Genomic DNA, 25,328 nt, shown 5'->3' with positions numbered 1-25,328 from the left:
AAATACAAAAAACAAAATAAAAAACAACTAGATAGGCATTATTCATTAAAAAAACGGTCCTACCAACAAATTGGTACAACAGAAACAGAAATGCGTGAAATCATGAAACTGTTTTCTCTTATTATCCTTCTATTTTGCAGCTTAATAGTGTGATAACACATTACCTTGCTGCATAAAGATGTGGATTACAAAATTCTTTGATGATGGAAAATTAATCTAAGAAATCTCATCCGGGAAAAGCCTCAAACTACCCGAAAAGTTACAAGCTTATATTATTGTTAATACGGACAGATAAGACATTATTGATCAAGCAAGCTTTGTTTGGAACATTATCATTGTCCTCAATAATTTTTATGCAGAAAATGGAATCCTCAAAGCCATTCTTTGAGCAAGCCAAGGTCTATCAGGTTCTGGGTCAATAAAAGGATGCATCAGGAACTGGTCTGTCTCTTCATCCATCAATTCTCTACACCATGCTACTCGTTTCGACGGACAGCAACCCGGTCCAAAACACCTGTACTTTCGTCGATAAAATTACTCCGAACTTGAAATTAATAAACAAATTTTGAATTGTAGTCAAGCAAAAATATTTCAATTAAATTTGTACACCAAAAGGGGATTCCAAGCTACCCACAACCTATGGAGCAATGAAATGGTTGAAAGGAGATTAAGACAAAGAGTCATTTTAGAAAATCAATTTGGTTTTATTCATCTGAGGTCAACAGCGAAAGTAATGTACCATCTATGAGAAATCATAGAGAGATATTGGAGGAACCCACAAGATCAAAATCTGTTATTCAACAAAAAAACAACTAATAACACTCAAGCCTTAATGCCACCTATGGAGTTGAATATATAGACCAAACAATGCACTAATGTTGTATCGTAAATCATGTTCGTTCACAAAACATTGATATCTAAATCTTTCTTTATCATTTCACCTATAGTTTTTTCATTTCACTAATGGTTTTTCATGGTCTCTCTTCCTCTAGGAATTAGACTAACTTCTATTTGATTTATTCTTCTTAATGAGGTTTCTAACAGTCTACTCCATACATATCTGAACTACCTAAGATGTGACACTACCATCTTTTCAATAATAAGAGCAACGCCAACTTATTCCCTAATGCTTTAATTTCAAATTTTATCTTCTCTAGTGTGTTCATTCCTGCAACTAAATCAAGTTTATTTCTTGACATTTTACAACCCAACATTCAGTTTCATATAATATTGCGAGTTTATAGTTGTGCGGTAAAACTTTCCCTTAAGCTTGAGTCCTACAATTCTATCACATTTGACAGCTGAAGTTCTCCCCATTTCATCCAACCTGCTTGAATCATATGATTTACATCTCCATCAATTTCCCCATCGTCTTGTATGATTGACTCAACATACCTAATTCTAATGACTTGTGGTGTGATACGATCTCCAATCTTTACCTCTACAGTAGAATTTGTCAGTCTCTTGCTAAGCTTACACTCTATATGTTCTATCTTAAGACTTATAGGAAAACCATATACTTCTAAAACTTGTCACTACATTTCTATCTCCCATTTAATTTGACTTATAGGAAAAGCATGTATTATGATACTCGTTATTGGATATGCTTGATAAGCACATCCAAGACCAATGTAAACAAGTAAGAGCATAACATTGACCCTTGGTGTAGTGCTATGGTGATAGCAAAATCTTTTGAGATCATATTTTGTGTTCTCATACTAGTCTTGACCCATCATACATATCATTGATTTGCTCGAATGTAGGAAATTTAAACACCTTTTTCTCTAGAGCTTTTCATAATACATCTCCGAGCACCTTATCATGTCTTGCCCAAATCAATGAAGATCATGTGCCAGTCCCTTTGATTCCTTCAGTATCTCTCCATCAATAGTTGTAGCAAATATATAGCCTCTATGGTCGACATCTCAGCCATAAAACCGAATTGAGTTTCAGTGTACGTTTCTCTTGACTCAACCTTCGCTTAATTATTGTTTCTCATAACTTCATAGTGTGGCTCATGAGCTTAATCCCTTATAGTTCATACAATTTTGCATGTCGTCCTTGTTCTTATAAATGAGGATTAAAATCTTTCTCCTCCATTGATCTGGCATGTTCTCAGACCTAATGATCTCATTAAACAACTTTATGAGGCAACTAATATTCTGCTCACCCTAGAACCTTTCAGGCCTCAATAATTGTATTATGCGGTCCAATTGCTTTGTCATTCTCCATCCTCCTCAAAGCTTCTTTAACCATCACGTCGTGAATTATACAATAAAATGTATAATTGTGATCCTCCTCCTTCACTTTTAGTTTATCAAAAAGATAAGGTATGACGTCTCTCATTGAAAAGCTTGTAAAAATAGTTCTTTTATCATTCCTTAATAACTTTTTAATTTACCAAGATTTTTTCATCTTCATCTTTAATGCTCCTTTCGTCCAAGTCTGATGTCTTTCTTTCCCTACCATTTGCAAGCCTGTAGGCACTTCTTTCACCTCCCTTGATACCTACAGATTTGTATAACTGATCATATGTTCAATCTTTAACTTCGCTCACCGCTTTCTTAGTCTTTTCTTAGCTACCTTTTATTTTTCCCAACTTTCAGTATTTTACCTGTCATTCATTGATTTGAAAAAAACCCTATCCTAATATGGCAACATAATTTTTGTGGAAGGCTTTCGAGAAAAGAGGAGTGTGTATAGTCTATATTCTAGCAATAAAAGATGTCTATGTTGGAGCTAAAAATAATGTGAGAACACATGGCAGGGAGACAAGATTTCCCTATGATTAGTGGACTGCAAAAAGGGTTAATTTGAGTCCCTATTCATTACCTTAGTCATGGAGTTATGGACATACTTACTAAATATATCCATGAACCGATGTCATAACGTGTGATTTTTCAAATGATATAGTCGTAGGCAAAGCTTCGATAAAGAAAGAAACACCTCGAAAGTTAGAGTTGTGAAAACAAATATTAAAAACAATTGAGACTTCCAATTAAGTAGAAGAAGTATATGTAAGTTCAACAAGAAGCATGCTAATACAAGCTATTAGGTGAAAATGGAGATAATTAAATACCACAAGTAACATGGTTTAGGTATCTTGAATCTATTAAACAAAATGACCAAGAGGAAGATATAAATTATAAGAATAAGCTACTAGATAAAAAAGAGAGTTGTTTCGAGTGTTATTTGTGATAGAAAAGTAAATATATTAAACAAAATGACAAACAATGAGGAAGATGTAAATCATAGAAATCAAGCTACTAGATAAAATGGAGAATTGTTGCGGGTATTATTTGTGATCGAAAAGTGTCTCACAAGCTTAAAGATAAATATTACTGCATATCCATAAGACATGCGATGTTGTATAGTACTAAATGTTGGGTGGTAAAAATCCCACAAGAACATAAGCTCAATGTTGCAAAGATAAGGATATTCCGTTGGTTGAGTAAACATACTAAGCAAGATGGGATTAATAACAAATGCATTAGCAAGAAAATAAGGATAGCACCTATGGTGGAAAGCATATAAGAGTGCAATGGATTCTGACTTGTCATACCTGTATTCATAAAAGCAAGCACTTCTCTCATTCTCTGTGTTCCCCCAGTTATCCCATCCATCATGTTTTATACATGGATCCATATATGTGTATGCATAGACCACTCTTCCAAAAGGTCCCCACGGTCGTCCAAGATGTGCATATGAATTTTCTCCATTACCCGTGATAACGCATCTGCAGTGACAACAGAGACCATTCACATGTAAAATAAAATACAAATATAAGGAACCGAAGGATCAAGAAATAAAAATTCGGTGACCAGGGAAGACTAAACCAATAACTTAAATGAAGTGTTGGACACTATTTTTCCTTGTAAACATAAATATCAAGCTTGTTAGATACTATTTCACTCGAACAATTTCAGAAGTTTCCCCTATACTCTCTCTTACTTTTGATTTTAAAAGCATGCTTCCATTATCAGAACCATTTAGTCATCATTGACTTCTGCCCATGTTGAATTGGAGGGTTTTGGGTAAGGATGGAGAGAAAAAGAGAATAGAAACTCAAAATAATATGAGATTGATATTGATATCGATACTAACATGATCATAATGTGACACAAAAGACGAACTCAAAGTCCTATTTATACTATTACTAGACTTCTAGTCCTATTTGAATAAGCAAACAAATCAGGGAATATAAATAGAAAATAAATCTTAGGCAAACATCTAAGATACTCTAAAAGAAAAAAGAATGACATAAATATGGAGAATTTTTTTTCATATATTCTAACAAACCCCATCATGAGTAGTGATTTCAGATCATAAGCACCAAGAGAGAAGAGAGTGGCTTAGGATACAAAGTAACTATCAATATTTTTCAACTCAGTTTACATTGTTGTATGAAAAACATGATCTTAGGGACTAACGCTTTCCTTATTGGACAGGTTAAGAGCTTCTAATCACTAAAACGTAGTAATAAGTGGAATATGTGATTGTTAACACTAGACAATGGCCAGTAACACACCTCAAGAATACATAACCAGTTGATTCCTGTGAAGATTTTCGGCCCTGAGCGGTTACGAAACCAGCAGATTTGCAGTGGATGTGACAGTGCTCCAAAAGAGCAGTGCTATTGCCAAAGATGAAATCCACACTTCCTTCAATATAGCAATCTTTCAAATATTGTTTGCCATAATGTAAGTACAATGTGTCCTGCATCATAATCACAAAGGAAATTTATCCCTCCATATCTCCTCTAGATTGTCCTCTAATCTGTTTGCCATTTGAGTTTTAGAGGAGAAGGAATGGAAAGGGAAGGATTTGGAGTTATCTCATCAGTGTATTTCATAACTTTTAAGCCTTCTCTTTATTTCCTCTCCAAAACTCAACTCACAAATAGACCCTAATAAAATAGGAACCTGGGCCAATATATTGACCATAAGACCACCTAGTCTGCCAATCGTGGCCCCAGGTTACTTTAAGATACTATTATTTTCAAAAGAACATAATAGAAAGGTGAAAATCACAACTTATACAAACAAATCATCCAACAAACCAATCACATAATCAATCTTTCTTAAATATATGTATATGGCAAAATGAACTATTTGATGGTCTTAAAAAACACTTCAGCAATTCAACAAGCATAAATTGTCTACATAAAAAAATTCATGAAGCCTCTAATCTATATTTATCTTTTTGGTTTAAACCACAAATATCCTCTACTGAGGCAATCATTTTCGAGCCGGGTAGAACCACTGAGCGGCAAAGAACTCCCTACGAAGTAATGCAACTACATTCACAGGGAATCAAGCGTCTAACGGTTAACCTATGTAAACTAATACATCAAGATAATGAAGTTACCTGCCACCCAAGGAACCTGCAATTATAGAAGGCGCATCGATCAGCTGTTACTCTAATTGCCACTGCTTGCCCTGAACCCTGCGAGAGATAAAGAAAGGGAGAAGCACTGTATAAGGTCTATCATAGTTTGTGCTTGGAAACAAATTTTCTACATAGTACTTAGAAGATACTAATTGGGATGCAAAACTACAAAGCAACTATAGCAGAATATCTAATAATTTTAAGACAGCATCTTTGACCCGTGACAGAATAAATGTCAAACTACATATATTAACATAACATGTCAACTACCAACAAAGGTAACTATCCAAACATGTTTTCATGACAAACAGAATCGTACCACCACTTTTCCTTTAACTATTGCATGCAAACTCATTTACCAAACAGTTCAACCCAGTACTCATCAAAGTCATGACACATAAATTAGCACAAGAAAATACCTCGCGCATAATTGTCTCCGGGTTGATGGAGGATTCTTGTTGTTTAGACAAAAAAAGCTGAAGATTTTACAAGCATTACCTCAGGTGAAGAGTTCTCAAAAGTAATATTCTCTGCAATAAAGTCCTCCCCTTCCACAATGGTACTTCCACAACCAAATGTCCCAGTCCCTATCACCTTGGCAGGCTGCGACAAAAATCCAAAACCAAACAAAAATTAACAATTTGACTCATATCCATTAACACATTTGAGGAAAACATATTCAAAATGTAAAAATTACACCTACCTCGTCTAAAGTCTACCTTAATTACACTTAACACCTTGTTTTAGAAAATATATGAAACTTACTAATTATGTTATCATTACACTTATTCACTCTAATTAAGTCAAACTACTCTTATTTCACCTTTATAAAAAGAGTGAATAATCAATTTAGTTCTTAAAGATTTTAGCGTGTACCAATTTGATTCCCAAAGAAATAAAATTCCAAATTGATATTCAATCATTGTGAACATAAGTTAAAATATTCCTATCAGATATCATAAAACATGTTAAAAATGACTATTAGAATTAGAAGGATTTAGTAGAAGAATATATTATTTTTAATAAAAGATGAACACACGTAAGAGTAATTGAGCCAAATGAAGAAAATATGAAGGAAATTTGCACACTTGATGATGATCGATTCCAGCAGCGGTGTTATTCCAAGTAAGAACAGTATCCTCAGGGCGCAGACCAGCAAGAGTGATGAAATTCTTGGTCTTTGGAACGTACACCGGCTGCCGGTATATTCCCGGCGACAAACGGATCACCGTCCGGCTAGTGTTGCCGAGAGGCACGGCGTCGATTGCTTCCTGCACCGTTTGGAAATCTCCGCCTCCGTTCTGTGACACGGTGAAAATGCATTCTGCCATTGCTGTTTTCTGATTCTATTGACGGTTGTGATTCTCTTGTCACGTTTAATGTTGTGTCGAATTGTCTTATGTCTAAGATTTGGTGTGTTCCTGAAGTAACACATGGATTCGTTCCACAAACAAAGGTTATCTTACTATGTGGTGCCAGTGTCCTTGGTTTTCCGTTTGGACCGCTCATTACTTTTTGAATGAGTCAGACTCCTTTATAGAAGAGGACATGTCTATTTATTTTTTAATGTATTTTAAAAAAAAATGTGAATTAAAAGATACAACTACAAGTATCAGACTCCTCTAACGAAGAGGACATATCTATTTTTAATGTATTTTTTAAAATAAAAATGTAAATTAAAACATACAACTACAGAAGTATTATATTTTAGTTTTTGTGTTAAAACCGTACGATACCTGCCAGTTCAACCAAAAAACTGGTGAACTGCTCCCCTAACCGGTACGGTACAGATGTTGAACCGGTCAAGTATCAAAACTGATCAAAACCGGTGAACTGACCGGTATTTCACTAAACTGGCTGGTTTATACACATATTTTTTTTTTGAAACTTAAAAAACGCATTAAAAACTCATTTTGGTTCCTAAAATTCGTGTGTAATCTCAGTGACATTTTGTATAATCTTGGAGTATTGTTTGAAAATAGGATTTGGTGCAAAAATATAATATCGATATGAGACAACTTTGACTCATTGGTGTTAAATATTAAAACTCCACATTTATTTGTTTTGTAGAGTGAGTTGTGAATGTGTCGTTTATTTATATTTTGTGATTGTTAAGCGATATTTTTGAATTGATATATGTTTTGTAATTTAGACTTTGAATTTGTTAAAGACTTATTGTTTTATGTGAATTTTGAGTAGATTATGAATATGGATTATAATTTTGAGTATCTACCTATTTGAAATTTTTTTTTATAGGTTTATATATATATAAATATAAGTATGTATGTCCGGTTTAACCGGCATGCGATTTAATTACTAAACAACCAATTGAACCATTATACCACTATACCAGTACCCTGACCGATTTGATAACCAGTACGGTTTTAACAACAATAGTTCTTTCTATACATTTTTACAGACTGTCTTTTCACAAGAGGAGTTTCACTTTATTTATTAATTGATTTGGAAAACAGTTGAGTCAGATAAGGTTGAGCTTGAAGTTACTCTTAATTAAATGAGCCAACCATACTCTTAATATGCTACCTTGTTTATTTGAGTATAGTAGAATTTCGGCACGATTCAACAGCGAAAACGTGGATGTCGTACAATACCACCTACTCTAGCGAGTATTGTTATATATGATACATATACAAGTGCTGGCTACAAGGAGCGTTGTTGTATGTTGTAATTATAACAGCGTCCCTCTATAGAGCACTGTTATATGTGATACATACAATAGGAGTGTTGTCGTGCGTATTACACATAACAACATTCTTTCTACAGAGCATTGTTCTATGTGATACATACGACAACGCTCCCATTTTGATATAAAATATGCACTAAGTATAATGTATTTATGCATACATCAAACATTCCTACACTTAATCATTTTTTGTCCTCAAGCAATAACTTAGTTTCAGAAAGAAATTAGATAAACCACCCAATACCGAACTCAAATAAGTTTCGACTGAAACAATTGATATCTGTTCCTATCCGGCGAACCAAAGGTCATGTTTAGACGCCGAGGTGGCCCCGCTTGTAGGGACCACCGAAGTTGGCCCAGGAGACAACATGCCTTCCGTACTCCACCAACCTACCTGCCAGCGCAACAGACGGGTTGCAGAGCAGGCTAAGAGACAAGAAGGGCACAGTGTACGACCCAACAGGCCGCCTGACACGGGAAAAGCATCTCCAGACAGCACCTTCGGTCGGCCACGCGTCGCACCACCAGCCAAGAGCCCAAGGTCAACTCTCACCCCTATAAATAGAAGTATCTACCAGCAGGAAGTATCTTAACCTCAACTCCTAGACTCTCTAATATTATTCTTCTTGTCACTCACTCTCTACTTCATATACTGACTTGATCGTCGGAGAACCTTTTCAGGTACCTCCACCGACGGGTCCAACTCTTTGCTGCCTTCAGTCACCCTGGCGATCGCTTCCTACCTCTTCATCAACATCTGACTCATCATTGTCCGTACTCTTGTGTTCTGATAAGAACAATATCAACCTTCATGAGAATCCAAGTTCTAACCCAATCAAAGACTTTTTATCATGTAAGTTAAATCATGTCATTGAAAAATGTTCATTCTTCTCACATCACTCTCAATGTTTGTGAGGGTACAGAAACTTCACTCTAGTTTTCTTGAAATTACATTGCCATATGCTTGACTATAGATCATATTGATAAGTACCAAAAATACCTAATTTTCATATACTTTTTATGGCACTTATCCTATGCAAATCATGCAAAACCAACTTAATTCAATACTTTTTAGATAAATTGTCACATTTTGATCTTATATTTTTTATCACCTCGTTTCCAAATCTTTGTGCAAAGTTTCTAGGAAAAATGAAGAAGAAGAAAAATAATCAAAAAAATAGTCAAGCAAGGAGGTGTCCACATAGGCCATTTTGATGCATACATGAAGCTGCTCACTAAGCAGCCTGGTGTGGACATGTTGCACTGCCCAACTGACTCGGCACCAACTTGTCTTGGTCAGGCACAAGCTTACACAGTCAGACTCAAGCCTGGCACAAGCCAACCTACTGAAACAGGCAGCTCAGCATGCACCTTGGGACCACCCAGCTGGAACGGCACACCTAGCCAGAGCAGAACAAGCTTCTCAAGCAGGCAGCTCAGCGTGGCCACATAAGCAGCCAAGCGGGCTGGACCCAGCACGCGTCGAACTTGACTTAGTCACCAAGCAACGTTGACATCATGCATGACTTCACTTAACTAGTATTGGGTCGGTGTGGTTAATATTGCTACCCATGTAATGATTAGGATTCTAATTAAAACTCTTCTCAAGAAAACTCTCAAGGATAAAACCCAATATCACATGTTTCCATGTATTTGATCATAAATGTTTATATTGAATAAAAAATAACATTTGGTCAAACTTAATGTCTAAGCCAATGAAGGAATATTTTTTAGAATATAGAAGCATATAAAATCTACAATAAAGGGAATATGACAATTGACGAATCAATATATGTCTAATTCTAGAGGAATGGTATTTGTGTTGATATTTCAAAATTATTAGGAAACACTTACTTCAAAGAAGAAGAAGAGGTTGAGAAAGGTGGAAAAGAGCTTCTACATGAAGTCAACAAGTAATGAAGAATTGCTAGAAGCTTGGATACGGTAAAAGATCATCTTATTGACAAAATGATATATGATGTTAATAAGGAATGGTAACTCGAAATTCCATTCAAAATATTTTTAATTTTGTAGCTCTAATATATCAAATCAAACTTAAGAATATAAATGAACCTACTGTGCATGAACATTGTATTTTAGCTTTGCAAGAAGCGCTAAATCAATTTGGACAAAATGATATATGGAATTTAGTCCCTAAGCCTAAAAATTATTCCATAATAGATATTAGATGAGTTTTTAGAAACAAACTTGATAAGTAAGGCCTTATTCTCCTCTAAAACTCAACTCGCAAACGGATCCTAATGTAATTGCCTTTTCCTCACAAGGTAGGTATCTGCTATTCTTGTCCTTTATGATATTGATGAATCAGCATTTATCTTTGTCGAATGAGAATGTTTATCTAAACTTTCTCATGAGCAAACTTCTGAAGATACCTTCTCATCAAGCTTTCTCATGGCTTAAAGAAATTCAAGCTTCTAATCTTCGAAGTCACCATCATTAGATTCTATCCATTGATGATTTAGGTGGTAGAAACTACTCTTTGCAGATTTATTTGGCATTGCATCTGATTCTGTGGAGATTCATTGCTTTTCCTTTCTTTGTTATGAACATATGATAACATTATCAGCACCTTCCCGCGGCGAACTTTCTCATGTTCATTAAGAACCTTCTCAGGTTTTCCTTGAACTTTCTCAAGCCAGAAACTGATTTTCTTAGGTAACCATTATTTGGTTATACCCTTCAATGATTTAGATGGTAGAAACTACTCTTTGCTGGTTGATTTATCATTGCATCTGCTTCTGTGGAAATTCTTGGTTTTTCTTTTCTGCTTATAAACATGCTCATAACCTCATCAGGACCTTCTTGAGGTGAACTTTCTCATGTTTATGAAGAATTCTCAGGTGTTCCTTGAACTTTCTCAAATCAGAAATTGATGCGGTCTTTCCACTTGTGGGATAGGTTGCATATACCTTCCTATCACGAGGGAGCCTTGTGCACCATACCACCTTTCTTTAATGACCTAAATAGTTGTGTTCCTGTTTCAAAAACAGTCATGCATAGGATAAAAGCAGTGATATTCAATTTATAATAGTAAGACCAGTGGTATTCAGCTTATATATTAGGACCCATGATATTCAACTTTTAACATAGCTAAATATCACCAAAGAATAGACTATGGAACTAACAAACATGAGGAATCTCTGAACAATGGTTGCTGAAAATGCACACCAAAATTTCATGCTTCCACCCAACTACAGCCAGGATTTTTTCTAGCTCCACTATCTAACATGGCCTTCCTCATCTGATTGGCTTCTGCAGTTCGTCCAGCAGCAATATAGATATCACGAAGGAGAATATAGTATCCCCCTTCATCTGGCTTCAATTCCAACAACTTCTTTATAACCTTCTCCCCCATTTCAACATCACCATGAATCTTACAGGCACCAAGTAGTGCTCCCCAAACGACATCATTGCATGGAATTGGAATGTTTGTAAGTAGATTATATGCCTCCTGTAGCCGTCCTGAACGTCCCAATATATCTACCATAGCTCCATAATGCTCAATCCTTGGTTCAATTCCGTACTCCCTTTGCATGCTCTGAAACAATCTAATTCCTTCATCAACCAACCCCTTATGAGTGTATGCAACTAGAAGTGCCAGAATTGTCACCCCATCAGGCACAACTCCAGAACGAAGCATCCATTCGAACAGCCAGAATGCATCATCAGCCTCCCCATGGTTAGCGCACGTTATCATCATCGTATTCCATGTGATCAAGCTCTTCCTCTTCATGCCATTGAACACATGCCATGCCTGCTCCAAGCATCCACACTTTCCATACATATCAATAAGAGCATTGCAAAGTGCAGCCATCCACCCAAACCCATTCTCATCTATGAACTGATGTACCATCCTCCCCGTTTCCAGATCTCCCAAATTTGTGCAGGCTGAGATCACGCTCACCATCGTAACTTCGTCTGGGATCACTCCTGCATACCTCATCTCCTCAAACAACTCCAGCGCCTCCCTCGGCCTCTTTGCCTGGGAATACCCAGACACCATCGCAGTCCACGAAATCAAATCCCTCTCAGGCATTTCATCAAAAACCCTTCGCGCAATATCCAACTCACCAGCTCTTACATAAGCAGCAACCAATCCTGACCACGAAACAACATCCACCTCAAAACCCATTTTCAAAGCTTCCTCGAAAACTCTACAAGCCGAAACAGTCACACCCCTCGAAGCATACAAATGTATCAATCCATTTTGGACATATAAGTGATAACAGAATCCACTCTTCAAAACTGCACCGTGTATCTCATCTGAGCCCAATAACAACGGCAAGTCAAGTTTTGTCCTCGACCGCGACTTGAGCAAGAAGGTATACGAGTATTCATCCGGGGGCACGCAATTGTGCCTCATGCGGTTGAATAAGTGGATGGAATGCCACGGAGAGGTGCTTTTGGAGAAGCCGCGGATGAGGATGTTGTAGAAGAAAGGTGTTGGTTGGGGCATTTGGTCGAACATGTGGTGTGCGTAGTTTAAGTCGCCGAACGGCGAAACAGCGGCGAAGCGGAAGAGCTTGCCGAGGACCACCGTGTGTTGGTGGAGGGATGTGCGGAGGGCGTGGGCGTGGATGATTTTGAGGTGTCGCATGGAAGTGCATGTTTCTGCCATGTGGGATAGTGTTGATGCAAGAGTCGTGGTTGTCATTGGAGCATAGATGTTTTTTTTTGCTGTATTTTTGTTTGGATAAAATGGATTCAAGATAGAGAGAGAGAGGGAGAGAGAGAGAGAGAGAGAGAGAGAGAGAGAGAGATGAATGTATAATTGATGAGAAACATGGTTGGCACAAGATTCATAATAACTAGATGGGAAAGACTAGCTTCTGAAGTGCAAATTAGTTGGCATTATTAGACATTGAATTGAGTAATCAAATTTGTGACCGGCTACTAGTTTTGTAGAAGTTGTGATCTCAATTTACGATTTCTGTTAGTAAACATTTTGCAAGTTTAAAAGTCGGTATGTAAAAATCCGACTTCTAGTGAAAGATTTTAAATTATTTGCAGAAATTGTTAAAGTAAATCATGACTTCTACACTTCAAAAATATCACACTTAGAAGTTGTTAAATCTACACTTTAAAAATAACACACTAAGAAGTCGTACATTGGAAATTCGACTTCTAAACAATATAAATAACACATCTAAAAATCGTTAATTAAAGGGTGTCGCGACTTCTATATTGAAGTCGTACATTGGTAATCCGACTTGCAAAGAATATAAATAACACACTCATAAGTTGTTAAAGGGTGTCATGACTTCTATATAAAAATCGTACATTGGATTCACAACTTTCTAAAAAATACTAAAACAGTAACATATTATCACATTTTTTAATCCAATAACTAAAATATATATTTGCTTTGACGCCAACTAATATCTAGTTCTTATTTCGTTATTGCTAGAAGAAATTTGCAAAATTGATTTTCTCTTTTGTCTTGTACTTGGAGAAGACAACATGGATATTATATTATAAGCTCTTTTCCTTGAAGTACACCTCTAAATTAATTAAGCTTTGGATTTTGGTACCCTAACAATTTTTAGGTCCATTGGGGTTAGCATTGGAACTTTATCCATTCATAATTGATTGTAACATCACACTCCTTGGTATTACATAAGTAAGATGTGTTTCCATGGAAGGTATAATAGAAACAGGTAAGAGTAGAATCAAAATATTATTAAGTAAGCATTATATGTTTCTTATATGATATTTTTTGTGATTACTCTTATTATAACCTAATTCAGATCTATAAACAATATTCTTTTCATTACCAAGCTCCACATCCAAAATTTCACCACACATTGTGAACATTGTGATTAGTCTTATTATGATATTTTTAGCCATTAACATTATTTTGCATTTCATTTAGACTTACCACCAATCAAGTGTTTTGGTATATTGCCCCCATTTTGTATGGCATTCCATATGTCAATATCAATAGAGTTAGGATCCTCTCCTTTAATGGAGAGATAAGTACACTCAAAACAAGAGAAATTAAGTAATATGATTTGACATTTTCATCTCTATGTGTAAATGTAAAAGTCATTACGTGCCTCTGAATTACTAGAAAGGATCTTTTCCTATATCAATACCATCAATGAAAATCTACATTAACTTTACAATAGGATAACCTTCATCCTTGAAAAGATTGATTAAGTATATAGAGACACTTCTATTATAAAGTTTGCAGGATATAAAAGGAATTTTACATTGATATCTAAACTTGGAGAATCATATGGTTTGTTCAAGTGATATGTGATTTTTCCCCTTTAGAATAGAAATGTCTCATACATGTAGCTAGAAAAAGTAAATATAATTGGGGAATCATTTAGATTATAAGTTACAAGTTCTTAGGAATTGTTTTCTAAAATATACTAATTCAATGTTACAAATACAAACCATCAATATAATCTATGATGGGCAGAATTCTCAAATTAGCACAAAAATATAAAAGAGAAAAGATAATAATGTATTTGGATACATGAGGAAAGATCCTTGAAGTAGAAGTAAGATCCAAGCTTATAAAATGAACAAAATTGGTGTGAAGGAATTTAAAGGAGCTTTTTCCTCTCAAAGAATGTCTTCAAATGCCATAGTTGCAGACCAGCCACAGATAAACAAACCAAAATTGAAAGGAAACTGAATGTGAACATTTTGCTGTTAGTTGCCATGTTAAGATCTTGCATCTCTTCCTCCCTATATCAGTCAAAATGACCAAAAAGAACATCATTTTGACAAAGCAAACAAAAAAATATTTAAGCACAAAAGGATATAGGTTGCATCAGAAAATATTATGATATTACTGCAACCAATTGGAACAGAAAAAAGTTGTTAAAAAGTCTCGAGAAGCTTTTCTTATTTCTGATTGAGTGTGATATTTATGTATTGTCAGTATAAAGATTTATACACAATCACTACATCATCTATTATATAACTCATATTGTCAGTGCATACATTTTTCTCTCTTTCTGTTTTGTCGGGTAGGCATAAGGATTAAGTGTTTTCATCCTTACTGGTCTTTTGTGGAAAATAAAGCATTAGGAGTAGAATCATAGATTTATAGTGCAACATGGATCCCTTTCCCTCTTGAATGGTATACTTCACCATATCATTAGTAGAAGATATTTTGTTCTAGTTTAAATGAAACAAAGCTATACTTCAAGTTCTTATCACTATCTCTTTGACCCAAGAATAATATATTACCTATATCTTCCACTAAATATGTTGAATGAACCCAGTAAAAAGTATTTTCCATCATAAGTTGAAATGCAGAAACATTATGCACCAAATAAAGAATGCCAAGGTAGAAGTCATGATGTTTATACCTTTCGCGAAGATAAAATATCTCATCGTGGATGGATGTGACGGTATCGTATAACTTTTTTAACTCAAATTCCATTACCTAAGAAGATGGGAAGAAACATCAAATTAGGAAACATACAGAACAGAATAATAAATTTATCAATAGTTCAGAAATCCCTATAGCTTGCATATCAAGCAGATAAGAAGTCAATGAGAAATTCACTAACATTTCGAAAACACTTAATGTCATAATCCCTTCTCAAGGTACACCTAAACATTCCGAAATCGGGTTCACGATATCACAGAACAGACTTAATAGCTGATCTAAAAAGAGAATCATAAACAAAGTGAATGGTGTTGTATACATGAAATAGAGATTCAAAAGCAACCAAGTGAGATAGTGTATCTAATCACCACCTTTATAAATGGAAAGACAGTTTTATTAAATATGCATTTTCCGCCGAATGATTCTGGTAATTTTGCATTCAATAGCTGATCATATGAATTATGCATTTTTAACAATTCTTATTGACTCCTTTCTGCATCTTCAGATGAAGACAATGCTACCACAATATTGCATTTTCAAATACATGGGATTGAAATGCCAGATATATCACTTTGTTTAATCAGTCATAAATCATAATACCACAAACTACTAAATATGTTGAATTCATATCACTCAAAATGCTGCAATGATAAGAAGTAAAAATCATATATAAATGAATCCTAAGTCAAAGAACATTAGGACTTACTTCAATTTTCCCTTTCTTAGCAACATTCAGCCAGTCCTTGGCTGCAACCCCGGATCTCCAATCAAATTCAACATTTAGAATAAGCACAGGATAGTGATCAGGTGCCCAAAAGCAAGCAATGTAGTCACCAGCCTCAGCTGCAGTAAATGCGAAATTTCCGGATTCCGCACGATCCGCATCGTGATAACTGTTCCCTAAAGGCGAACTAACCTGACAGCCAAACAAATCATAAACAAGGCAGTAGATGGCAGAATTTGTGAGTGAACCATTTTAAATTGAGAAAGCTCAAAATCTATACAACAGCAACTAAACATTTTCCCCCTAATTTGGATCGGCTATATGAATCAAATGAAACTATGTCTATAGACAAACCATTTAAATCGAAAACATCAAAACCAAAAACGGAAATTAAAAAAGTAAACCTTATAAAACAAGTAGACAGTTATCCCACAAAAGATTCAGTTGTCCTTGTTCTTGTAAATTTCCTAGTTATACTTTCAACCAGTGTTTTAAATTATGGTTGCACTCGCGATTGTGATAACGGTTGCATTTACTGCGATTGTGGTCATTGTGGCCGTTGCGGTATGGATTTCGAGATATGAATTATTTTGTGATAAAAATTATATTTTTGTATTAAATGAGGTTCGATGCGCTCTGATGTAGCTTGATGCGACCCAAATATAGTCAGCTCGATGCAGCAACATCATTATAATTCGATGCTATAGCAATTGCATTATGATTCCACAACCACAATATTGCAGCCGGATTACGTGGGTTCCACAATTCAAATCAGTGCTTCCAACAAAAAAGCACATTTTCATCGTGTTAATTCATAAATCTACGACAACACTAATAACCAAGCCTTTGCTCACCCGATATAGTTGTCTATATAGAACAAACAACACAATATCATACCGGAAACCATGTCTATAAACAAACCATTTACAACAATGCATAAACAAACACAATTTTTTTGTTAAAAAAACAAGGACATTTCCAAATTTGAAAATCATGGTTATGGTTTTGTGATTAGAATACCCTGCCAGAGATCTTATGACTATCAGGAATGGGATATCCATCGTTAGGATTAACGACGGAGTACTTGCCGACGGTAACGGCGTTATGTTTTATATCCTCTGAGATGCATTTTGTGTGACCAGATTTCAGCTCGAATTGCAAAGAATTCACGAATCTAAACATCAATGTCGAAGCTATAACTTTAAATAGAAGAAAGGGAATTGAATTGGACATTGTGGAAATAATATTTTCTTGAATTGAAGAATCAGATGCAGAATTAAGTTTCAACATTGGAAATATTTGTTGTTTATATATATATTTATGTTATGGAAACTGATGGTTATCATCTGTTGTTACTTTGAAAGAGTTCCATAATCACTAAATCAATTATGTATTATGAAAACATGTTAAAAGAGTATAAGTTTTAAATATCTCTTACAATTATTAATGCACTTTATAATGAATCAAAAATAATTAATGAATATTTACTCTTGTATTATTTGAATTTATCTTCACAATATATTATATTTTGTTTGACTTAATAGTTAATACACTTGTCATTATTTTTTGTTTAAGAAATTGCATTTATCTCCTACATGGGTGGTGTATGTATATAATTAGAGATAGTTTGTGTAGGTTTTAAAAATGGAAGAATGATTTATTTAATTTCAATAAAACATTAGTTAATTTACTCTTATATTTATTGTTTAACAATTCTAATTACTTTTGGAGTATATATACAATGTAGATTTATCATTCATTTGTATTATTTAATTATACTTAAAATTAAAGTCTTAATTAAATATGACTTACGTATGATAATTTAAAGAATAGATTTAATGAAATTATAGTGTAATTTACTTTAAATCAGTTTCTGATCTATTTTAAGAATTGCATCTACACAATTTGAGGTGATCTCATTCATATTGAGTGGGAGACAATATAAGTTGAACGGCACAATCTTGTAGCAAGCATCGCTATTACATTAATAATATCCTATTTAGACACAATTTTAGGAATTTGAATTTACAATTATAATTATACATTCTCTTCAGGTCGTCCCAACTGGTAATAAAACCAGGGGCCAAGTAATATAACCAATCTTTCGAAGTGTCCTCAAGTGAATAGGAATGAGATCAAATATGGATGAGTCCAATAAAGTCTAAAACACTAAATCATGTGAAACTTATGCAACAAATGGATTAGTCCACTTTTGAGCACATATGACACATCCTCATTAGGATATTGGATACACAAGCTTTCGTATGTGAAATCAGGTGCAGTCAGCTCCCTTAATGTCCTCTCACGTGGGATTGGAGGTGGTTCAGCCATATTTTCAGAGTATGCAACAGGATGCACAGAAACAATAGAATCAGTATCACTATCAGTTAGATTAACACTAAGATGAAAAACTCACAATCTAAATTTAAATTCCTAACTTGTCTAACCAAACTATGAAATGTTCTATCAATTTCAGGATTTATTGGATGCAAAGAGTTAGGATTTCCCCTGGTCATGCACTAAATGCAGCAGTAAGAACCATGTAGTGCAGTAAGTGAAATACACGTTAAATTTCAGTGATCAACCAAAACTTTGCATCAATAAAATCATAATACCATAGGAAACATCCATAAAAAGTTTCAGGACAAAACTCAAAGCCTAAATAATTTAATTAAATGCAACAAAATAAAAAAAATTGGAAAAATAAACTTGTAAAATAAAAAAGAAATAGTAAACAGACTCTTTTTGGATTTTCAGGGTGGGTTCTACAAACACACTGTGTAGAGAAAGAATCGTTGGATTTTTCTACCCCAAACGTATATATAATATGTCCAATTCTGATCAACAGTTCCAAAGTTATGCCAAAACTAGAAAATCAACGGTAAAACTAGTCACTACTCGTTTGTATCGCACAACTAGCAGTAAGGTGATTGACTATGATGCATCTAGTATTCAATACTCAATATGTGATGAAAGAAGTGTGGAAACAAAGTTTCATGCAAAAATACCAACCATAACTATATTAATCAACATACACCCGAATCAACCAACACGCAAATAGCTAAACAAGACAACAAACAACAAATAGTGAATGTTACATACAGATTTTGAAACCCAAGCAGAATGGTTATTCTAAGACACACACTAAAATATACTAAGAACCTTTGGCAAGAACCGATAATCTCCGACAGCGGCGCCAAATTTGATCGAGGTCGTATCCGATACAAATAATATAACAATTAAAACTACAGTACTAGGAAGTGACTCCTAAGTCGTTTCTCAAGGATTATCTTTTAAGCAAAGCTTCAAACATCTTATACTCACACACACAATGAGGTTTTTGTTATGGGATAGTATGAACATAAATCAAATTCAGAAACAGTAGTTAAACAATGTAATAAAATGACTAAATCTCTTTGGTTCATTTATTCACAACTCAATCTTCGGTTTTAAAAGATTATTTTCAGATTCCAATCATTAACTTATGAATTTGTTGAGAATCAATTAACTAAGCGATAATCAATTCAATGTTCCAAAACCTAAACCTCAAACTAGGCGAAATCAGTATGAGCATGAAACGATTAACAAATTCACACGAATTAAGCATTCATGCACTAGAGAGAGTACTCAACTAAGTGAAGATAAACTCAACCAACCAGTTTATAAACAATGGCATTAAGCAAACCATATTCAGAAATAAGATAGAAGAAATCAACAATAAAGAAACCGAAAATGCATTAATAACAAAACCTCAAAAGTTGTGATACATTACCAAAGGAACTTAGTCCAAAAATTTAGCCTTCCATGGCAATGAAAGAATAAACCGAAAATAAAAAATGAAGAATGAGTGAAACCCTAGCAGAGCAAAAAGAGGGAAAACGAAAATGTGTTTATGTTTCAAAGTGAGGAAAAGTAAAGTGTGTGTGTGTTTGGAGTGGGGAATCCGAATTTAACCCCTCAAACACACATAAAACCGAATTGGGCCTAAACAATTGACCCAAAGCTAAATTACAATAAAAACAACTCCTAAAATAAAAATACAATCTTCACTTCAACACCTATCCTCGACTTCCATAATGTCCAAAATGCGATTGATGCCAAATGTGATATGAAAATGATAATAGATTTAATCAGGCCAAATAATCACAAATTAACTCATTTTAGGAAGATTAGTCCAATAAAGTCTAAAACACTAAACATGTGAAACAAAGTCAATTAGGCACCAAGAATAATCAATCATGCTAAATTAAGGTTATGAAAAGTGTGTAATATATTGCTCATCAAAGGTAAAAAGCTCATGTGTGATGAAAGAATCTATAAAAAGGTGAAGAAGAAAATAAATAAATAAATTTCCTTCCTTCACATTTAGAAAATCTCAAAACAAAAAAAAGGAAAGAAAAAGAAGAAGAAATACAAAGTATACTAAAAGAGAAGGAACTGAAAAAAGTGCGTTGTAAGGAGAAAAGTTGATTGAGAAAAGATCATATGATAAAGTAAGGCCTATTAAGAGAATCTCAATGCTTCAATCAGATGTTTAAAAAGTTTAAGTATTTTGGGAAACATTTGTAAGCCTTTTGAATTATCCTTTCTTTGACTATCTCACCTTAAGTCATTCACCTTGGCCCCATTACAACCATTTAAATATCTCTTGATTTTTGCATGCATTCAAATACAGTCAGTGGTGATTTGGTCTATAATCAAGCATATTGTAATTTACTTTCATGAAATTTTTTGACCGAAACACTATGACCCTTAAACACATGAGAGTGATGAGAGAAGAGTGTCCCTAATTCCTGCAATTGTTATGACTTAAGGACTTAGCTTGAATTAAATTTGTTTATGATTTTCTTGTCTTAATGTCTGGATTGTTTTAAAACTAACATGAGATTTCTTGTTATTTCGGGTCATGGTTTCTATATCACCATTCATACATGATTATGAAAGTTAGATATAATACTTGATTGAGGACAAGCAAGAGATAAGCTTGAGGAGATTTGACGAGTGTGAAATTATGTTACATTTGCATTGCATTTAACTTAAATTTTAGGACATAATTAGGACTTTAGGATTGTTTTTAGCTTTTATTTCTCTTTGTTCGGGGTGAGGGGATGTTTTTGGCTATGTTGTGCAGTTTGGATGGATTAAAGCCAAAAAGAGCAGAGATTGAGTGCAAGAAGATGAAATTCAGTGTTGAGGCTATTCGAAGACCAATTGAAGAGCCAAAAGAAGTCATAGATGCTATATTATATTCCTATTTTTAGATTTGTTTTGTTAGGCTTAAATATTTTGCAATTAGGATAAATAAGAGTTCTCTCTCAAACACTTTACAATTTACATTGCAATTCTCTAATTTAAAAATGGGGATTCTCTTCTACGTCATGAGTGAGTAATTCTTTTTGTTTCTAGGATTGGGCTTATGCCCTTTTACATTCAATAAATACTTGTTCTTACTTCTATTTCATTGAGTGTTGTGATTTGAATCATTAAACTGAGTTTTATTCGTGTGAGTTTTTTGGCCAACAAATTACATCTCTTAGATACATTGGGGAAGGACCGAGAGGTGAACCCAACTATCTGATCATTCAGTTATTCAAACTTGAATCCTAATTCACGAGAGTAGTATTAGGATTCTCGGGGGTTTCTGGAATTCACCTTGAGTTGCTATGAAGCGATTGGATAGAAAGATCCAAGTAAAGGATTTGATTGATAACCGTACCACGAGAGTAGGTGCGACTTCAATTGAGTACACGTGTCAGACCTCAAGAGATGATGACACATATCAGAGAGCAATTCATCCTCACAACTTAAAGTTCATGAAAATGAGCAAAACAAGGATTTGCGAGTGTAAATGCGGTAACCCTTATCATGTGAACTATTCTAAATTTGATTTTAATCATTTTTAATATTTTCATAATTATTATTGTCAATGGTCAATTGTTCTAAATTCACTTTTATTTCCTTATTTGTATTAAGTACAAATTAATTGTTATAATTAAAGGAATTTTTCAGTCTTTGTGGGATCAATATTTTATTACTTAACGACATAATTGTGCCGATTTGCCCTATCACTCTCTCTCTCTCAAATTTGGCAAGGCCCTCTAAATCTCTGGGTAACTTTAACAGATTTCAAGATTATGCTAATACCTTTAGTCGGGACTACTCTCATAAAATGATATCCTTTTTTCATTTCAATAGCCTTCCTTTTGTTATCGTAGTGACATTTTTTTTGAATTTGAGTTGTCTTCATGTTTTCCTTTATCATCATAATCTTCATATTTGTTTGTTCAATCACATCTGGTCATAACACCAAATTCTCTCCTATCTCAAACTAGCATATTGGAGCCCTACGCCTTCAATTGTACAAAGCTTCAAATAGTGACATACCAATACTTGAATGAAATTTATTGTTATAAGGTAATTTAGCTAGACGCAAATACATGCCCTAACTTTTGATTTATTCAAGCAAATACGCTTTGAGTAGGTTTTACAATGATTGAGTGGTCCTTTCTGATTGACCTTATGTTGGTGGATGATACAAAATGACCATTTTCAATCTAGTCCCCAAAGCAACTTGTAGACTATTCCATAAATCTGAAGTGTATTTGATATGATTCTGGAAGGAACTGATAAGACCTCAAGTGTGTGAAACACATTCTAAGTGTTAAACCTTTAACTTTTGATGATTCCAAATAGATTAAATAAGATTATGTTGAATTGTCTTAACATTCTAATATTGTACATTAAGTATGCAGATAAATTAGACTAATACTTCAACTTATTCAAACTTGGAAATATAGATAATAAGATTTGTCAAAATTTAGGAAATGTTTGTGTTCAAGACCCGTCTATCTTCATGACTTTATTTGTGTTCAAGACCTATCTAAATTCATGGCTCTTTGACATTAAAGATATTTATGAAGCTAACTCAACATCTCTAGACAAGAAGGCTCCATTAAGAAAGATACGCTTTTTATGTGAGGAATTAAAGTCCTCAATCAAATGAGTTTTGTCCACTAGATAATTTTTTTTTGTTTTTTATTCAAATTATGTCTTTAGAGGTGTTTTTTTTTAATTTCTTCTCAGTTCAACTAAGTTAATCCTTCATTCTTATTTGGTCTACTCAAACATAAGTCCAAATATATAGAACAAGTGATTCATTTGAAAAACACAAATAATCTAAAAGTTATTTCCTCCTAAAAAATCGGCATCCACAACAAGATCATTGAAGTTATTGGACTTGTTTGGACCTTTTCAAGTGATGATTTTGGAAGAAGTTATTATGAATTAGGTATTATTGATTATTATTCTAAATTTATATATATTTGTTCTCTCATGAAAGTCACGCATGTAAATCATTTTAGAAGCTTTCCTATGACAATAAAAAATGAACTGAATTTGTCTTTATATCTCTAATTAGTAATTATGGTGGTGAGTTTGAAAATTATGGTTTGATACTTTTTGTAAGGAGCATGATAAAAAACATTATCTATCTCCTAGAATTTGTAATAAAAAGAAGTTGTTGAGAGGAAAAGTTGAATTCAAGAGAAAGAAAGATGTACTTTGCCATTATGTCTTTCGAGAAACTTCACATAGTTTTGAGAATGAGAAAAACTTGTATAGAGACGCATGTAACACGTTATATTTGGAGATAAGTTATATGGAGACGTATGTAACACGTCATATTTGGAGACAAGTTGTATGGAGACGCATGTAACATGTCACATTTGGAGACAAATGCATTTTATGGTTTTTGATGCTATTATTTAAGATTAAATTTAATTAAAACTAAAATATTAATTTATTTTCAAGATTTTATTGATTGTCTCTACGTGGTTTCGTTTTCACACAAGTCTTTCTACCGAGAAGTTGATTATTCAATGCATAATTCGTGTTTCGAAACTGATGCACTTTGCTATTCAAAACAATTGGGATTATTAATAAAAAAAATCAATGGTGGACATAAAATAGGCCTGAAGTTAAATTATCAACTATGCTCTTATTGTTTTACCCACCCAACCTTCTTCTCCACCAAAAACCACAAACCTTCCAACACTAACATCACCAACTTCCATTCCTCACCAACCGAGTCACCTTTGGCTATATGGACAAGACACTCACAACCATAGTAATCATCATTGCACCCATCCTTCTTAGAACTCACATCATAAAAAATACTAGGATTGAATTCTCTCTCGTATTGAAATGTGAGACTATAATGGGTTAGAAGATTTAGATTTTTTATTTAAGAATTTTTTAAATCTCTACCATTAATTTTTTGAACGACATGTATGTTCATCTCATTCAGTACTAGACCATACGATACTAGAGATAGCCTATATTCAAAACATACATATCCAATTCTCCAAAGTATTACTTTTTATATATTTAACAACAGCCTTTTATTCCATTAAGTTAAATCAACTAGATGAATTGAACAATGATATAATATTTTATTAGAAGCTATATTTATTGTCAATATTTCCATATATTGGAGAAAAAAAACTCATGCCAAATTTTCCCCCTTATGTTTTTTTTCAATTTTTGGATATATGAGTGATTTTAATTTTCTTTGTCGATTATTTTTAAATACATTTTGAATATTACAAGGGATTGTAATCCTTTGATTAAATTAATTATCTATATAAGAAAATTTTCTAGTTTTATAGACACTAGTGTGTATAGACATTTCGTGTCTGTCGGTCAATATTACATGATATTACGTATTCAATTTTTATATATTTTATTTTTAAAATTAGAATGTATTTGTATAATTTTTATGTATTTATGATAATGTTTAATTTAATGTGAAAAATATAATTAATTAATGTGTTAGTGATGTTTATTTATGATTATATGATTTTTTTGTAAAAATTAAATAATGTGAAAGGCTAAACATAAAATGAAAATTACATCATAATAAAAGTTACACTATGTTTTGCTTTATATATAAGATAGATCTAAGTTTAGGATTTCATTATGAATTAATTTAATTTCTGAAGGGCAAAGAAATAATTTGATATAAAATTACAGAGGAGGAACTAGGATCTTTTATTCCAAAATCTTCCCGTTCCCATGTTCCAAGTTAATCATATCTCACCAAATCACATAAAATATTATATTATAATTTTTTAATTTTCTTT

General features: G+C 33.7%; 3 protein-coding genes across 3 annotated transcripts; all 3 read right to left on the bottom strand.

Moving 5' to 3' along the window:
- Positions 95–6,888, bottom strand: LOC109357217 (pectinesterase 31-like). Its single transcript, XM_019601009.1, has 6 exons — positions 6,477–6,888; positions 5,887–5,991; positions 5,368–5,445; positions 4,529–4,716; positions 3,563–3,736; positions 95–514 (listed from the first exon to the last, which is right to left on the bottom strand). Exons 1-6 carry the CDS (start codon positions 6,717–6,719, stop codon positions 352–354), a joined length of 951 nt encoding a protein of 316 aa, XP_019456554.1. The 5' UTR covers positions 6,720–6,888; the 3' UTR covers positions 95–351.
- On the bottom strand, positions 10,609–12,959 carry LOC109355839 (pentatricopeptide repeat-containing protein At5g06540-like). The gene is made up of 2 exons (XM_019599077.1): positions 11,239–12,959; positions 10,609–11,088 (listed from the first exon to the last, which is right to left on the bottom strand). Exon 1 carries the CDS (start codon positions 12,765–12,767, stop codon positions 11,289–11,291), a length of 1,479 nt encoding a protein of 492 aa, XP_019454622.1. The 5' UTR covers positions 12,768–12,959; the 3' UTR covers positions 10,609–11,088; positions 11,239–11,288.
- On the bottom strand, positions 14,477–17,478 carry LOC109356071 (transmembrane emp24 domain-containing protein p24delta9-like). The gene is made up of 4 exons (XM_019599406.1): positions 17,209–17,478; positions 16,171–16,380; positions 15,442–15,518; positions 14,477–14,812 (listed from the first exon to the last, which is right to left on the bottom strand). Exons 1-4 carry the CDS (start codon positions 17,476–17,478, stop codon positions 14,668–14,670), a joined length of 702 nt encoding a protein of 233 aa, XP_019454951.1. The 3' UTR covers positions 14,477–14,667.

The sequence above is a fragment of the Lupinus angustifolius genome, chromosome LG09 (assembly GCF_001865875.1).
Source record: "Lupinus angustifolius cultivar Tanjil chromosome LG09, LupAngTanjil_v1.0, whole genome shotgun sequence".
Taxonomy (NCBI): domain Eukaryota; kingdom Viridiplantae; phylum Streptophyta; class Magnoliopsida; order Fabales; family Fabaceae; genus Lupinus; species Lupinus angustifolius.
The sequence above is the reverse complement of the archived record's forward strand: the minus strand, read 5'-3'. Positions and strand labels throughout refer to the sequence as shown.